At 45.2% G+C, this 16,350-nt stretch overlaps 1 protein-coding gene across 1 annotated transcript in view; it reads left to right on the forward strand.

Moving 5' to 3' along the window:
* The window catches only part of DDB1 (damage specific DNA binding protein 1), a 36,264-nt gene that overhangs the window by 10,510 nt on the left and 9,404 nt on the right, over window positions 1-16,350 (forward strand). Inside the window, exons 8-21 of the mRNA XM_005577677.4 lie at window positions 729-812; window positions 1,408-1,524; window positions 2,125-2,227; window positions 8,062-8,137; window positions 8,236-8,344; window positions 10,130-10,308; window positions 10,408-10,571; window positions 10,649-10,756; window positions 10,912-11,119; window positions 13,167-13,262; window positions 13,356-13,467; window positions 14,821-14,944; window positions 15,284-15,448; window positions 16,168-16,262. Coding sequence (XP_005577734.1) covers window positions 729-812; window positions 1,408-1,524; window positions 2,125-2,227; window positions 8,062-8,137; window positions 8,236-8,344; window positions 10,130-10,308; window positions 10,408-10,571; window positions 10,649-10,756; window positions 10,912-11,119; window positions 13,167-13,262; window positions 13,356-13,467; window positions 14,821-14,944; window positions 15,284-15,448; window positions 16,168-16,262 — 1,740 coding nt within the window. The remainder of the gene's footprint in view (window positions 1-728; window positions 813-1,407; window positions 1,525-2,124; window positions 2,228-8,061; window positions 8,138-8,235; window positions 8,345-10,129; window positions 10,309-10,407; window positions 10,572-10,648; window positions 10,757-10,911; window positions 11,120-13,166; window positions 13,263-13,355; window positions 13,468-14,820; window positions 14,945-15,283; window positions 15,449-16,167; window positions 16,263-16,350) is intronic.

A 16,350-nucleotide genomic window follows, 5' to 3' on the forward strand; every position in this document is an offset into this window, starting at 1 on the left:
AAAAATTAAAAAATTAGCCAGGCATGGTGGCGGGCACTTGTAGTCCCAGCTACTCGGGAGGCTGAGGCAGGAGAATGGCATGAACCCGGAAGGCGGAGCTTGCAGTGAGCAAGATAGCGCAACTGCACTCCAGCCTGGCTAATGGAGTGAGACTCTGTCTCAAAAAAAAAAAAAGGAGGCCGGGCGTGGTGGCTCACGCCTGTAATCCCAGCACTTTGGGAGGCCGAGGCGGGCGGATCACAAGGTCAGGAGATCGAGACCACGGTGAAACCCCGTCTCTACTAAAAATACAAAAAAAAAAAAAAAATTAGCCGGGCGCGGTTGTGGGCGCCTGTAGTCCCAGCTACTCGGGAGGCTGAGGCAGGAGAATGGCGTGAACCCGGGAGGTGGAGCTTGCAGTGAGCCGAGATCGCGCCACTGCACTCCAGCCTGGGCGACAGAGCGAGACTCCGTCTCAAAAAAAAAAAAAAAAGGAAGTATCTTTTGAAGCAGGAATATGCAAGACAAATGATAGATTTTTCTGACTGTAGGGATGCAACAGATGAAGAATCACAAACTTCAGAGATTTAGAAATGTTTGCTTAGTGTGACCTGGGAATTTGAAACAGAACTGTCCTGAATTATGGCTGCAGTTGGGATTTTTCTCAGCAGATGTCTGAGATGTGGGTAGTATCTGGATCCCATGTGGAGTCCATTCTCATTTCTTTCACGTTGCTTACTTTCTTCCAGACCTCTATTGCTGAGTGCTTGACATACCTTGATAATGGTGTTGTGTTTGTTGGGTCTCGCCTGGGTGACTCCCAGCTTGTGAAGGTGAGAAGACACTTGTTTCTGGTTTCTTTTTCGCTGTCCTCACTGTTTCTTCATCAAATTTCTCCTATGTTTGGTGCCTCTCAGAATCTCTCCATTTTATCCACATCCCTACTGTCCAGCTTTCTACTTGGTTAATTTAACATCCTACCTCTGACCAGCTCTTTGTCTTTGTGGTTCATTCAGCAAATTTGCCGGGCAAGGTGCTAGGTGCTGTGGATACATTGACGAGTAAGACCCAGCTCCTACCTTCAAACAGGTTATAGTTTAATGTAATGGACTTCTAGAATATGAAAACTTCGGACCTTCTCTGCAGGAAAATGCATGCAAACATTTTACATTAATTTTCAAACATTCACCACTTCTCTGAAATCCATCCATGGACTCTAGGTCAGCCATCCTTGGCTGATTAATGGATCACCTGTAAGACAACCATATTCCTTAATCAACAATCCCCTTTTGGAATCATCCCTTGGAACACAAGAATGGCAGATCTAGAAACTAGTTATTGAGAGTTTCTTTTGGACAATAACCATCCCTTTTGGGTAGGTCTGTTAGGGTGTTCTAGGACTAACATAACATTGTTCTTTCTTCTTAGCTCAACGTTGACAGTAATGAACAAGGCTCCTATGTAGTGGCCATGGAAACATTTACTAACTTAGGACCCATTGTGGATATGTGCGTGGTGGACCTGGAGAGGCAGGGACAGGGGCAGGTAAGGGCCATTCTGAAAGTGGATAGTTGGTATATGCCCACTCAAACTGTGTCCTCCTAGCTATACTTATCTAGAATGGGGAGGGTGCAGTGAAAATACTTTTAAGAGCTGCCTCATGAATCCGAATGATATAAGGATAACTACTGTTTATTGAGTGCCTATCTTGGTCTGCCAGGCACTTTATATATATTATCTCTAATTATACAAGTACCCTAGATAGGGATTTTTGGCCATCTCAGAAGTGAGGAAAATTAGTGCTGAGAAAGATTAAGTAACTTTTTCCAAAGTCACCTAACTTAGTAAGTGGCAGGTGTATATAACTCCAGATCCTTTGCTCATTCCAGTAAACTAGGTCCCAGGGATCTAAGCAAGCTTGCTAGGAGCAGTGGTAGAAGCTTTTTGCTTCCTGCACTAGGATGTCCTGTCTGCTCCGTAAATTTGAAAAACTTTGGAAATCAACCTCTGCCAAGTCTGCATTCTCAAACCAGCCCCACAATAAAGGTTCTTGGATTTAGGTATACCGTGTTTGCTTTCTGGGCATCAGTATGACTGGCCCAGTATCTTGAGGGGGTTCTTTAGAAATGTTTTCTCTGCTTGCAGCTGGTCACTTGCTCTGGGGCTTTCAAGGAAGGTTCCTTGCGGATCATCCGGAATGGAATTGGAATCCACGAGCATGCCAGCATTGACTTACCAGGCATCAAAGGTAGCTTTTTTGGTGAACACAGGATGCAGATCTTATATGAGGGACTTTGGCCTTGTTATATGTTGTGAAGGTGTTTTGGTGAGAGCCAGAGGAAAGCAAATCAAATGAAGAGTGAAGGTCATAACAACAGATCAGAAGCTTAAACATATCTGAAAGTATAAAAGTAAACTTTAAAAAAAAATGCTACTAATCAAAATTGGTAGTAGAATAGAGGACAGGGGATTAAAAGATTATAAATTAAATTTAATGTTTTTATGAGGGAACTGGTAGAATTCATAGACAGGATATTTTATGAAGATATATGTATAAATGTAACTTCTAGATAAAAAATATAAATCTTCCTAAATTCCAGGAGAATTTTAATTAAAAAAAGATCAGAGGCTAGGCAAGGTGGCGTGGCTCATGCCTGTCATTACAGCACTTTGGGAGGCCAAGGTGGAAGGATTGCTTAAGCCCAAGAGTTTGAGACCAGCCTAAGTAATGTAGACCTCATCTCTATAAAAAAATTAAAAATTAGCCAGGGGTGATGGTGCATGCCTGTGGTTCCAGCTACTTGGTTCTAGCCTAGGTGGTTGTAGCCTTGAGGCTGTAGAGAGCCATGATTGTGCCACTGCACTCTAGCTTGGGCGACAGTGAGATCTTGTCTCACCAAAAAAAAAAAAAAAAAAAGGCCGGGCGCAGTGGCTCAAGCCTGTAATCCCAGCACTTTGGGAGGCCGAGACGGGCGGATCACGAGGTCAGGAGATCGAGACCATCCTGGCTAACACGGTGAAACCCCGTCTCTACTAAAAAATACAAAAAACTAGCCGGGCGAGGTGGCGGGCGCCTGTAGTCCCAGCTACTTGGGAGGCTGAGGCAGGAGAATGGTCTAAACCCGGGAGGCGGAGCTTGCAGTGAGCTGAGATCCGGCCACTGCACCCCAGCCTGGGCGACAGAGCAAGACTCTGTCTCAAAAAAAAAAAAAAAAAAAAAGGCTACACAGTGAAAGACATTTACAATGTATAAGCGTAACCTAAAACAATATGGCAGAATTGATATGGATCATAGCTGTCATGTCAGTAAATGTAAATGTCCTGTTAGAGGACAACATAATTAGATCAAATCATGAAACAAAACCACCTTAAAGTTGTATATAGGAGGCACATCTTTAAAAGAGTAATTCTGAAGGCAGGTGCAGTGGCGTGTGTCTGTAGTCCCAGCCACTTGGGAGGCTGAGGCAGGAGGATCGCTTGAGTCCAGGAGTTTGAGACCAGCCTGGGCAATGTAGCAGGATCCCATCTCAATTTAAAAAAAGGAGTAATTCAGAATATGAAAAAAAAAAAAGTATGGGAAAAGGTGAATAAAGAAATAGAAGTATGGCCAGGCATGTTGCCTGATGCCTGTAATGCCAGCAGTTTGGGAGGCTGAGGCAGGTGGATCACTTGATTTCAGGAGTTCGAGACCAGCCTGGCCAACATGGTGAAACCCTGTCTCTACTAAAAATACAAAAAATTAGCCAGGCATGGTGTGGGTGCCTGTAATCCCAGCTACTTGGGAGGCTGAGACAGGAGAGGCACTTGAACCTGGGAGGCAGAGGTAGCAGTGAGCTGAGACTGTGCCACTGCACTACAGCCTGGGCCACATAATGAGACTCCATCTCAAAAAAAAAAAAAAAAAAAAAAGAAATAGAAGTATATGAAATTGCAAAGGAAGAGATCATGTAACTATAAACCCAAGATAATCAACTGAAAAACTACTATAGACAATAAAAATTCACTGAGGTAGCAGGATATAAAAGTAATGTACTAAAATTAATAGCTTTCATGTAAACACAATTAGAAAGTATAGTAGAGGAAAGGGGGCAATTTACAATAACAAGAAAATGATAAAGTACCAAGGAGTACATTTAACAAAATTGTGCAAAACCTATACAAGGAAAACTTTTTTTTTTTTTTTTTTTTTGAGATGGAGTCTCGCTCTGTCGCCCAGGCTGGAGTGCAGTGGCCGGATCTCAGCTCACTGCAAGCTCCGCCTCCTGGGTTCACGCCATTCTCCTGCCTCAGCCTCCCGAGTAGCTGGGACTACAGGCGCCCGCCACCGCGCCCGGCTAGTTTTTTGTATTTTTTAGTAGAGACGGGGTTTCACCATGTTAGCCAGGATGGTCTCGATCTCCTGACCTCGTGATCCACCCGTCTCGGCCTCCCAAAGTGCTGGGATTACAGGCTTGAGCCACCGCGCCCGGCCAAGGAAAACTTAAAAATACTCCTAAAGGATGAAAAGAACAAGTTGATCAAATGAAAAAGACACACCAAGGTCTACAAATCAATATAAAGTTGTTCTCTCTTTGTATATAATGTACCTCAATATGTATACATTTTTTCCTTGACTTAGACAAGTCCGAATGGAAAAAGGAAGAAGCAGGCATAACCAGGAAAACTTTAAAAAGAGCAGTGAGAGGCAGGGCATGATGCCTCACGCCTGTAATCCCAGTACTTTGGGAGGCCGAGGCGGGCAGATTACGAGGTCAGGAGATCGAGACCATCCTGGCCAACATGATGAAACTCCGTCTCTACTAAAATACAAAAAATTAGCTGGGGTTGGTGGCGCGTGCCTGTAGTCCCAGCTACCCGGGAGGCTGAGGCAGGGGAATCATTTGAACTCGGGAGGTGGAGGATGCAGTGAGCCGAGATTGCACCATTGCACTCCAGCCTGGCGACAGAGTGAGACTCCATCTCAAAAAAAAAAAAAAGCAGTGAGGCTGGGCGTGGTGGCTCACGCCTGTAATCCCAGCACTTTGGGAGGCCGAGGCGGGCGGATCATGAGGTCAGGAGATCGAGACCATCCTGGCAAACATGGTGAAACCCCATCTCTACTAAAAATACAAAAAATTAGCCAGGCGTGTTGGGGGGCGCCTGTAGTCCCAGCTACTTGGGAGGCTGAGGCTGGAGAATGGCATGAACCCGGGAGGTGGAGCTTGCAGTGAGCCGAGATCTCGCCACTGCACTCTAGTCTGGGCAACAGAGCGAGACTCTGTCTCAAAACAAAAAACAAACAAAAAAAACCAGTGAGACAGGTTAACCCTACCAGGTACTGAAACGTACTGTTAAGCCTCTATAATTAGAAGTGTTGTATTGCTGATGAATAGGCAGAGTCTAATGGGCAGATTCAGAAGTCCGGAAATGACAATTACACGTGGAAATTCAGTGTATGATAGTGGTGGCTTCTCAGTTCAGTGAGTAAAGTTGGGACTTTTAAAATTTTTATTTTTATTTTTATTCATTTTTTGAGATAGGGTCTCACTCTGTCACCTAGGCTGGAGTACAGTGGCATGATCATGGCTTACTATAGCCTCAGTCTCCTGGGCTCAAGTGATCTTCCCTGTCTCAGCCTCCCAGTAGCTGGTACTGCAACCATGTGCCACCATGCCTGGCTAATTTTATTTTTTTGGTAGAGACAGGGTCTCCCTATGTTGCCCAGGCTGATCTCAAACTCCTGGGCTCAAGCGATCCTCCTGCCTTGGCCTTGTAAAGTGCTGTAATGACAGGCGTGAGCCACTGAGCCTAGCTTAAAGTTGGGACTTAATAGATGGTGTTTTTGGGATAACTGATAGTCATTTGGGAAAAGACAAGTTTGGGTTCCTACTGCCTGCCAAATGTACACTTGGCTAGAATCTAAATGGATGAAAAACTTAATGTAAAAAAATGAAGCCATAACTATGACTCAAAGTACAGAAGCCAGAAAGAAAGATTGATAAATTCAACTATATAAAGATAAAACACTTCATAGCAAAAGCAAAACAGAACACTATTAGCTAAGTCAGAAGAAATGACAAACTGGATAAAAATATTCTGTAGTTCATCTTATAGACAAAAGGCCCAGTCTTCCTAATTTATAAGAAATTTATAGGAAGATCACTAAATTTTCTGTCCCCAAACTAGCAAAGGACATGAATGGACAGGCAACAGTCCTGAGAAATGCACATTAACACCAAACAACTCTACTAGTTGACCAAAATCCAGAAGTTTGGCCATACGTGATGTTGGTCAGGCATGAGAAAATAAACGTGCTTGTGCATCCTCTATAGACGGGAATTGGGCAATATCAAAAACAGCATTTAGCAGTTTACTTAGTAGTCCCAGTTCTGAGCCTCTACCTGACCTTCATATGTGTAAAGTGACATAAAAATACAAGCTTATTTCTTGTGGCATTGTATGTTATAGCAAAATACTATGTAAATGTCATGAGAAGGAATTTGTTAATCTGCATGATTTAATAATAATTGTATAGATAAATGATTTACACAATTAAATACTGTGTTCCGATAAGGGCTTTAAGCATATATTGTTAAACGAAAGAACAAGGTGCAGAATAGTGCTTGATAAACTATATTATAGTTGTATTTGCTTATAATACTCTATTTCCTTAAATTAAAAAAAAAATTAAGCTTGGTGTTGAGTGGTGGGCCTGTAGTCCTCTCTATTCAGGAGGCTGAGGTGGGAGGATCACTTGAGCCCAGGAGATGGAGGCCAGACTGGGGCAACATAGTAAGATCCCCCCACACCCCATCTCTTTACCAGAAGGCTAAACAAGATGCCTTTATTGATTACTTGTTTGGGGAATGGGTTGGAGGGAGGTATGGAAATGAGACTTTTCTGTGTACTTTTAAAAAATATATTTAGGCCGGGTGCAGTGGCTCATACCTGTAATCCTAGTACTTTGGGAGACTGAGCTGGCTGATCATGAGGTCAGGAGATCGAGACCATCCTGGCTAACACGGTGAAACCCTGTCTTTACTAAAAATAGAAAAAATTAGCCGGGCGTGGTAATGCACACCTGTAGTCCCAGCTACTCAGGAGGCTGAGGCAGGAGAATTGCTTGAACCCAGAGGCAGAGGTTGTAGTGAGCCGAGATCGTGCCACTGCACCCCCGCCTGGGTGACAGAGCAAGACTCTGTCTCAAAAAAAAAAAAAAATAAATAAATAAATTTAGACTTTGGGTAATGGAAATGTATATAATCCAGTCCCAAATTTAAAACAGGCTCAAAACAGCTTTAAAACAATCTAACTTTTGGCCGGGCACGGTGGCTCACGCCTGTAATCCTAGCACTTTGGGAGACCGAGGAGGGCGAATCACGAGGTCAGGAGATTGAGACCATCCTGGCTAACACAGCCAAACCCTGTCTTTACTAAAAATACAAAAAATTAGCTGGGCATGATGGTGGGCACCTGTGGTCCCAGCTACTTGGGAGACTGAGGCAGGAGAATGGCATGAACCTAGGAGGCAGAGCTTGCAGTGAGCTGAGATCGGGCCACTGCACTCCAGCCTGGACGACAGAGCGAGACTCTCACAAAAAAAAGGCCAAAAAAAAAAAGACCACTAACTTTTTAGAGCCTTAAAACCAAGAAGGAGCGAGAGGGGGTTTCAGCTCAGGGCTCCAAGTTCCAGCCCTTCCAGTGGTGTCAGGCTGCCCTATCCATATATATACCTTTTTTTTTTTTTGAGGCAGCATCTTGCTGTGTCACCCACGCTGGAGTGCAATGACATGATCATAGCTGCAGCCTCTGTCTCCTAGTCTTAAGCAATCCCCCGACCTCAGCCTCCCATGTAGCTGGAACTACAGTTTTGTGCCACCACACCTAGCAAGTTCTTTTGTATTTTTGGCAGAGACAAGGTCTGTCTCTCCATTTTGCCCAGGCTTGTCTAGAACTCCTGGTCCCAAGCAGTTCTCCTGCCTCAGCCTTCTCAGGTGTTGAGATTACAGGCATGAGCCACTGCCCCTGGCCTTCCCTGTCTGTAGATATGCACGCTAAGTGTTGGTCTGTCCTATGCATCTGAATCCTTGGTCCTTGTTCCAGGATTATGGCCACTGCGGTCTGACCCTAATCGTGAGACTGATGACACTTTGGTGCTCTCTTTTGTGGGCCAGACAAGGTAAGGATGGGTCTAGTCCCAGCTGTTGGTGCTGGTGAGAAGGTTGTGAGGTGGGGAAGCTGGTCCCAGGCTGACCCAGGCCCTCCATTCTGCTGCAGAGTTCTCATGTTAAATGGAGAGGAGGTAGAAGAAACCGAACTGATGGGTTTCGTGGATGATCAGCAGACTTTCTTCTGTGGCAACGTGGCTCATCAGCAGCTTATCCAGGTGATAACTGAGAAAGGGGCAGGTGTTACCATGTACTTGAATTGACCTAGAGTGCAGTACAGAGCACCACGGGATTTTAAAACAACCAATTTTTATGGCTCCAAAAACAATGTAAAAATTCTAGGGGAAAAAAATTATAGATAACCCACTACTCAGAGATCACAGCTCTTAACCTTAGAGTTGCTCCTTTTAGCTTTATTTTTTTCTGCAAATGTATGTGTATTTACAATTTCTTTTATAGACTTGGATCGTTGTATACATAAATATAAAAATATTGTTTCGGATCCTGTTTTAGCGCTAATTTTATTTTCCGAGACACTCAAATTTTTTCCCTTTGTTAAAATAGTGATACATCCTTATTTAAAAAATTGGAAAATACCAAAAAGCACAAAAAAAGAAAAAATTTATCATGATGCTACCATCCAATATGACTCTTTCCACATGTTAATTATAACTGAAGCTTATCCTATTCTGATCCTTACTTTCAATCTATCTGCGATATGGGGACAGATAGCCTTCTGGCATTTGTTATCCACGAGAACCTCATTTCTGACACCCTTCCACCCCTCAGCAATTGTTTGAAGTTTGGAGTGACCCTGACATCCTTTAGCTTTTTGCACTCTCTCCTAACCTTCTGAGCTGTTCTTGACTCTGTGGCCAGAGTCCATCTTGCCATTGGTGGGTAGGGCACTGGAGTGCCTAAGGATTAATGAACTGTCTCCTTCTTTTTATCCACCCGGTTTTCCTTTTAGCCACCTGGCAGTGGTAGATTGGTAAAACTGGAGGGAAATTCTGTCAGTTTGCAAACCAAGTGTGGGACGTGCCCAGATACTGAGTCATTGCTTTGTCAGTGTTATCTAACTATTGGCCTGAAGACTGGCACCAGCTCACCTATCTATTATTAAAGCTTTCATCCTTAAATATAAACTCAATCATGCTAGGTAAGATGAATGAATAGATAACTGTCACCAACCTACTTCCTGTTTTATTTCAGTGATAAATTTATACAATATATTTCTATACAATTTTGTAACCTTTATTAAGGAACTTTAAATAATTTAACTGGCTCATACACAGTAAAGAACTTAGATATTTTAGAGGTCTGATTTGGGGGATAAGAAAAACTGCTGAGACTGGTGGTTACAGCCAGATATGGTGGCTCACGCTTGTAATCCCAACACTTTGTGAAGCCGAGGTGGGTGGATCATGAGGTAAAGAGTTCAGGATCAGCCTGGCCAACATGGTGAAACCCCGTCTCTACCCAAAATACAAAAGTTAGCCAGGTGTGGTGGCATGCGCCTGTAATCCCAGCTACTCGGGAGGCTAAGGCATGAGGCAGGAGAACGGCTTGAACCCGGGAGGCGGAGGTTGTGGTGAGCTGAGATTGCGCCACTGCACTCCAGCCTGGGCGACACAGCAAGACTCTGTCTCAAAAAAAAAAAAAAAAAGCCAAAAAACTGGTGATCACAGGGTCTTACTGTATTCATATCTTCCCACAGGATGCAGTTTGTATTACCCAAGTAAGCCTCAATTAGAATGAAATAGTCCTTTTCCCCACTGGCTGTAGGTTTGAAAGCTGTAAGCTACTTTTAAGCTGGCCTCCTTCAGGCGTTCATCCAAAAATGATGTCTATTATAATCATTAGCAGGACTTTGGGGAATAAGAAATAGAAGCCTCGTGTAGCTTATTCGTAGGGCTTTATTAGGGCTGTATTTACCACCTTTCCACTCCTGTGTGGACCCTGGCAGATTCTTGGAGACATTTGCTCATCTGCTCTTTATCTAGATCACTTCAGCGTCGGTGAGGTTGGTCTCTCAAGAACCCAAAGCTCTGGTCAGTGAATGGAAGGAGCCTCAGGCCAAGAACATCAGTGTGGCTTCCTGCAACAGCAGCCAGGTGGTGGTAGCTGTGGGCAGGGCCCTCTACTATCTGCAGATCCATCCTCAGGAGCTCCGGCAGATCAGGTGTGTGGTTTTTTTCCTATCTGCTTGCTTTCCTCCTCTTTTCTCTAGGACTTCTTTGATCCTTGGATTCCTTCCTCTGCCATATTCTTCTTTGTTCAGCCACACAGAGATGGAACATGAAGTGGCTTGCTTGGACATCACCCCATTAGGAGATAGCAATGGACTGTCCCCTCTTTGTGCCATTGGCCTCTGGACGGACATCTCGGCTCGTATCTTGAAGTTGCCTTCTTTTGAACTACTGCACAAGGAGATGCTGGGTGGAGGTATGTGTCATTTAGGGACCTGGATTGGGACAGAGTCAAAATGTGGAACAAGAACATAATGTCCCCATTTCTCACAGAGATCATTCCTCGCTCCATCCTGATGACCACCTTTGAGAGTAGCCACTACCTCCTTTGTGCCTTGGGAGATGGAGCGCTTTTCTACTTTGGGCTCAACATTGAGACAGGTGAGAGTAGTATTTTGAGTGAGGGACTCGTTCAGAAATGGAGTCTTAGAATTACACAGAATTCTTAGTCCCAGGGTTCTGCTTTTGAACTTTCACATGCCAGCTATTTGTCCTGTTTTCTTTCTTCCTTTCTCCTGATGTCATTCTCTCTGTAGGTCTGTTGAGTGACCGTAAGAAGGTGACTTTAGGCACCCAGCCCACCGTATTGAGGACTTTTCGTTCTCTGTCTACTACCAACGTCTTTGCTTGCTCTGACCGCCCCACTGTCATCTATAGCAGCAACCACAAATTGGTCTTCTCAAATGTCAACCTCAAGGAAGTGAACTACATGTGTCCCCTCAATTCAGATGGCTATCCTGACAGGTGAATCTCTTTTTCCTTATGTAATGAGAGCTATTGATTGAGGGGATCATGATGTTTTCCTCAAACCCTTACCTCAAAGCCTTTTTCCGGTGTCAAAGTCATAAGTAACTGAGATGAGAGGTATAGTGCAGAGGTTCTCAAATCTGGCTACCAGGCCGAGCGCGGTGGCTCAAGCCTGTAATCCCAGCACTTTGGGAGGCCGAGACGGGCGGATCACGAGGTCAGGAGATCGAGACCATCCTGGCTAATATGGTGAAACCCCGTCTCTACTAAAAATACAAAAAACTAGCCGGGCGAGGTGGCGGGCGCCTGTAGTCCCAGCTACTCGGGAGGCTGAGGCAGGAGAATGGCGTAAACCCGGGAGGCGGAGCTTGCAGTGAGCTGAGATCCGGCCACTGCACTCCAGCCTGAGCGACAAAGCGAGACTCCGTCTCAAAAAAAAAAAAAAAAAAAAAAAAATCTGGCTACCCACTAGAAACACCTGGGAAGTTTTTTGAAACTGCAGAGTTTTTGGAATCTTCCTCAGAGTCTGATTCAGTAGGTCTGAGGTTGAGCTCTGGAATCTGTATTTTCAGAAAACTTATCAGGTGATTCAGATGATTGTTTCATAACCCCTAATTCAGAGATCATTTTGTGTCCCTCTAGAGCAGGAGTTCTCAAAGGGTGGCCCCAACCAGCAGCTACAGCACTACTTGGGAACTTGTTAGAAATGCAGATTCTCTGGCTGGGCACGGTGGCTCACGCCTGTAATCCCGGCACTTTGGGAGGCCGGGGCAGGAGGATCATTTGAAGTCAGGAGTTTGAGACTAGCCTGGCCAACATGTTGAAACCTTGTCTCTATTAAAAATATAAAAATTAGGTATGGTGGTACGTGCCTGTAATCGCAGCTACTTGGGATGCTGAGGCAGGAGATTCCCTTGAAACTGGGAGGTTGCTGGGCACAGTGGCTCATGCCTGTAATCCCAGCTCTGGGAGGCTGTGGTGGGTGGATCACTGGAGGTCAGGAGCTCGAGACCAGTCTGGCCAACATGGCAAAACCCCATCTCTACTAAAAATCTCTACTAAAAATACAGAAGTTAGCTGGGTGTGGTGGCAGGCATTTGTAATCCCAGCTACTCAGGAGGTTCAAGGAGAATCGCTTAAACCCAGGAGGCAGAGTTTGCAGTGAGCTGAGATCTCACCATTGCACTCCAGCCTGGTGACAAGAACAAAACTCTGTCTCAAAAAAAGAAAAAGGGAGGTGGAGGTTGCAGTGAGCTTACTTAGATTGCACCGCTACACTCCAGCCTAGATAACAGAGCTGAGACTCTCTCTCAAAAAAGAAAGAAAGAAAAGAAAGAAATGCAGATGCTTAGGCCCCATCCTGACTCACAGAATCAGAAACTGGGAGGGGACCCAGCAGACTGTTTTGACAAGCCCTCCAGCTGACTCTGACACAGGCAGTAGTTTGAAAGTCACTTTCCTGGAGCGGTGATTTTTTTAACTGGCTGCGCATTATCATTAAATGGAAAGCTGTTGAAAATCTCAGCCTAGGCTCACCCAGACCAATGAAATAAGAGTATCTTGTGGATGGGACCAGGAATCAGAATTGTCTGTCTCTCCAGGTGATGTTTAGCGTGGAGTCAAAGCTGGTATAATCCTGCCTTGTTTTTCTTTTTTTTTTTTTTTTTTTTTGAGACGGAGTCTCGCTCTGTCGCCCAGGCTGGAGTGCAGTGGCGCGATCTCCACTCACTGCAAGCTCTGCCTCCCAGGTTCACGCCATTCTCCTGCCTCAGCCTCCCGGGTAGCTGGGACTACAGGCGCCCGCCACCGCGCCCGGCTAATTTTTGTATTTTTTAGTAGAGTCGGGGTTTCACCGTGTTAGCCAGGATGGTCTCGATCTCCTGACCTCGTGATCCGCCCGTCTTGGCCTCCCAAAGTGCTGGGATTATAGGCGTGAGCCACCGCGTCTGGCCCCTGCCTTGTTTTGCTTCCTCTGTGGAGTTGCCTCATAGAATCTTTGCCTTCCTTGAGTCTCCTCAGTCTAAACCCAGACCCTTCTTTCCAGCCTGGCACTGGCCAACAATAGCACCCTCACCATTGGCACCATCGATGAGATCCAGAAGCTGCACATTCGCACAGTTCCCCTCTATGAGTCTCCAAGGTGAGGCCTGGGGTGGGAGAGTGGGGTGTGGGAGTTGGTGTAGGGCGCTTCTGACTTTGTAAGTGACACTGTTGTTCCATACTTGTTCTGCAGGAAGATCTGCTACCAGGAAGTGTCCCAGTGTTTCGGGGTCCTCTCCAGCCGCATTGAAGTCCAAGACACGAGTGGGGGCACAACAGCCTTGAGGCCCAGCGCTAGCACCCAGGTAAGGGCAATGGACAAAGAAAGATGACATTAGAGCAGGGGCCAGCAAGCTTTCTGTAAAGGCCAGGTAGTAAAGGCTTTCAGCTTTGCAGGCAATGTGGTCTCAGTTACCACTAACTGTTCAACTTTGCCATCGTAGCCTGAAAGCAGCCGTAGGCAACAGGTGAGCATAGCTGACTTCTATAAAAGTGTATTTATAAAAAACAGTTCCTACTTGGTGGCCTTGCAGCATGAATAATTCCTTTTCTGTCACCATCATTTTGGGTCCTTTGTAGGGCAGAGTAGTAGAATAGGGGAGGAGCATGGGGTTTGGAGTCCGACAGAACGGACTTCCAGGTTTTTTTTTTTTTTTTCTTTTTTAAAGATAGAAACCAGCTTTTCAAAAGTGCCTACTGGGTTTATTTTATTTTATTTTATTTTATTTTTTAAATTTTATTTATTTTATTTTTTATTTTATTTTATTTTATTTATTTTATTTTATTTTATTTTTTATTTTATTTTATTTATTTTTTTGAGACGGAGTCTCACTCTGTTGCCCAGGCTGGAGTGCAGTGGCGCAATCTTGGCTCACTGCAACCTCTACCTCCCAGGTTCAAGTGATTCTCCTGCCCCAGCCTCCCGAGTAGCCGGGATTACAGGCACGTGCCACCATGCCCAGCTAATTTTTGTGTTTTTAGTAGAGATGGGGTTTCACTGTGTTGGCCAGCTTGGTCTCGAACTTTTGACCTTTTGATCCACCTACCTCGGCCTCCCAAAGTGCTGGAATTACAAGCGTGAGCCACTGTGCGTGGCCTGGCTTCCAGGTTTATTGCTAGCTGTGTGACCTTGGGAAAGCCTAAACTTCAGTTTTCTTACCTGCAGAATGAGGCAGATAACAGGACAGTCTGGAGCTACACATAACTAGGCTCAGTGGAGATACCAGCTGGTCATTTTCTTCCATGTATTCTCTGCCTTTCTTGTTTCCATACATCTGCGATAGGACCTCCCTCTGTAGTCCAGAGTTGAAGTCTTCATGGCTTCTGTTTTTATTTGAAGTGCCCCGCTCCTCTTTCCATTGAGGGCAGTGGAGTCTGTCCCTTTATTAGGTCACTTGAGTTCCTTTTTAACTGTATTTGATTGACTTGCAGCATCACTGTTTTGTCTTTAATGACCCTTAGAATTTTACTGTGTTTCAGATTGATGTTTCAACTGTATGTTTCCTCTGAAACATTCTCCTCAGACTCCTTGAGCTGCCAGCCATCAGAGTTCTTGGCTAGCTGCAGCCTCTGTCCCAATCTGACGGGTTCCCTCACAATGATGTCTCAGCGCCTCTTCCGCGTTTGAGAAGGATGATGTGCATTCTCTCTGTTTGCAGGCTCTTTCCAGCAGTGTCAGCTCCAGCAAGCTGTTCTCCAGCAGCACTGCTCCTCATGAGACCTCCTTTGGAGAAGAGGTGGAGGTGCACAACCTACTTATCATTGACCAACACACCTTTGAAGGTGCACATGAGCTCTTTCGATAATTTTTATCTATGCCCTCCCTAATCCAGCTGTTCTGGGCTCTGTTACCTACAAAGCCTGACAGATGTGGCAGATTATCCCAGGAGGAACAGAAAGGAGGGGTGGGACCTCTTTGAGATGGCAGTGAGTTTGGAGGGCTGGTCATCCTCTCCTTAGCTTAGGCTGGTGGGGGACGGATAATCTGATGAGACAGGGACAGCAGGTGGCACACGCTTTGTCACTGCCTAAGCCGCAGGCCTCACAGAAATACATGGTTACTTGTGCATGCAGATATGGGTAACCTATCGTCACATAGTCATCTCTGTACTCTCTATTTAGTGCTTCATGCTCACCAGTTTCTGCAGAATGAATATGCCCTCAGCCTGGTCTCCTGCAAGCTGGGCAAAGACCCCAACACTTACTTCATTGTGGGCACAGCAATGGTGTATCCTGAAGAGGCAGAGCCCAAGCAGGGTCGCATTGTGGTCTTTCAGTATTCGGATGGTAAGGGGGCGCACTCTCCGGTTTCTGAGGGATGTGAAATGCTGAGAAAGTCAGCAGGCCATTGTGAGGTTTCAGAGAGCCTCAGTTAAGCAGTAGAAGAAGTTGGGTTCATTGCTGTAAAGAGCAGTTCTCTTCTTTATTTGATTGAATTTTGGAGCATGTGAACAGTACACAGTAAAATTTAGCTTACATTTCTTTCTTTGCTAGTCTTTGAAAGGCCAAAAGAACAAAAGGAGGGGTGGGAGAAGTGAATGATGGGTAAGGGAATCTAGTGACGACAGGTGTAAAAATTAAGAATCCTAGAATTGTTTTCCACTTGGTTGCTCAGGCATTTAGGTGCTCTTTCCAGCTTCAGCACTGTGTTTATCTTTTAATATCTTTTCTCATTACTCCCACCCAAGAGGGCTCTAAAGACTATCAGCCTGGAAATCTCAGATCAGATAGGTGAAATCAGATTTGGTTTCCATCTTGAGAGACAGATCTAGAGTTTCAGGGTGGGGGGCAGATCCTAGACACCAAGTGTATTTCTCTGCACTTTATCTTGGGGCTCATACTTCAGGTGGTGGTTAACTCCAGTAGATACTGAGTCTGTGTTGTTTTTTTAGATGAGTGGCTTTGCGGGGGCAAGAATTAGTACCAGAGGGGCAACCAGAGGATTCTTTTGACAAGGTAAGGTATGGGCTTATAGAGAGACTCAAACATATTTTTTCCACCCCCAGGAAAACTACAGACTGTGGCTGAAAAGGAAGTGAAAGGGGCCGTGTACTCTATGGTGGAATTTAACGGGAAGCTGTTAGCCAGCATCAATAGCACGGTGAGGCCTGGACCACTTGGTACTTACTTTAGGCTGCCCATCATTGTCTGCAGAATGTGTCTCTCTCAGGTTGTCCGGTGCCGCGTGT

This window comes from Macaca fascicularis, chromosome 14 (assembly GCF_037993035.2).
Source record: "Macaca fascicularis isolate 582-1 chromosome 14, T2T-MFA8v1.1".
Taxonomy (NCBI): domain Eukaryota; kingdom Metazoa; phylum Chordata; class Mammalia; order Primates; family Cercopithecidae; genus Macaca; species Macaca fascicularis.